The sequence below is a fragment of the Haliaeetus leucocephalus genome, unplaced genomic scaffold (genome assembly GCF_000737465.1).
Source record: "Haliaeetus leucocephalus isolate CR32 unplaced genomic scaffold, Haliaeetus_leucocephalus-4.0 Scaffold332, whole genome shotgun sequence".
Lineage (NCBI taxonomy): Eukaryota > Metazoa > Chordata > Aves > Accipitriformes > Accipitridae > Haliaeetus > Haliaeetus leucocephalus.
In genome coordinates, this window is record NW_010972768.1 from 47,920 (window position 1) to 49,049 (window position 1,130).

The following is a 1,130-nucleotide window of genomic DNA, read 5'->3' on the forward strand; positions in this document are numbered from 1 at the left end:
GGGGGGGAGGCCACCGGCCCCCCCTGACCCCCACCCCAGGGGAGGAGCAGAGTTTCCAGGTGCGGTTCCGGCGGGCGCCGGGGCACCCCGTGGACCTCTACTACCTGATGGATCTCTCCTACTCCATGAGGGACGACCTGGAGAACGTCCGCAAGCTGGGCAGCGACCTCCTGGCCGCCCTGCGCAACGTCACCTCCTCCGTCCGCATCGGTGGGGACACGCCGGGGGGAGATTTCGGGGTGCTCGGGTGCCCCCCCCCCTTTTTTTTTTCCCACACTCCTGCACCACCAACGCTTCGTTGGCCGCCAGGTTTCGGTTCTTTCGTGGACAAGACGGTGCTGCCCTACGTCAGCACGGTGCCCTCCAAACTGCGGAACCCCTGTCCCGAGCGGCAAGAACCTTGCGACCCCCCCGTCGCATTCCGCCACGTCCTCTCCCTCACCGCCGACGCCGGGGAATTCGCCGAACGCGTCAGCCGCCAGCGCATCTCCGGCAACCTGGACGCACCCGAGGGCGGCTTCGACGCCATCATGCAGGTGGCCGTCTGCGAGGTGGGCACGTGGGAGCGCGCGCGGGCGAGCCCATGTGCAAGGGGATCCGCGAGTGGACGCACGGGCGTTTCTGCGCGCAAGCGTGCGGGCGAGCGGGGCTGGGACGGTCGGCTGCGTGCAAGAGCGTCTGCGAGGGGGCCTGCCTGAAACCGCGCTTGCCTGCAAGCGTTGCCCGCGCACGGGAGCCTGCGTGCGAGCATTTCTGCGTGCAAGAGGGCGTGCAAGTCTGCGAGCGTGCCTGCGTGCAAGGGCGAGCGCGAGCGTGCCTGCCTGCAAGCGAGCCTGCATGCGTGGGTGCCTGCAAGAGCATGTGCAAGCATGCATGCCTGCCTGCATGGGTGCCTGCAAGAGCGTGTGCAAGCGTGCGTGCAAATATGCTTGCCTGCGAAAGCGTGTGCAAGCGTGCGTGCAAGCGTGCCTGCCTGCAAGCGAGCCTGCATGCGTGGGTGCCTGCAAGAGCATGTGCAAGTGTGCTTGCCTGCAAAAGCGTGTGCAAGAGTATGTGCGGGTGCGCCTGCCTGCAAGTGTGTGTGCAAGCGTTGCTGCATGCAAAAGCACATGCAAGAGCACGTGCAAGTG

General features: G+C 66.6%; 1 protein-coding gene across 1 annotated transcript in view; it reads left to right on the forward strand.

The window, feature by feature from the left end:
* RARG (retinoic acid receptor, gamma) overlaps positions 1-698 on the forward strand; it is a 6,250-nt gene extending 5,552 nt beyond the window's left edge. The window contains exons 3-4 of the mRNA XM_010571487.1: positions 40-210; positions 310-698. Of these exons, the coding sequence (XP_010569789.1) occupies positions 40-210; positions 310-698 (560 nt within the window). The remainder of the gene's footprint in view (positions 1-39; positions 211-309) is intronic.
* Positions 699-1,130: the final 432 nt, after the last annotated feature.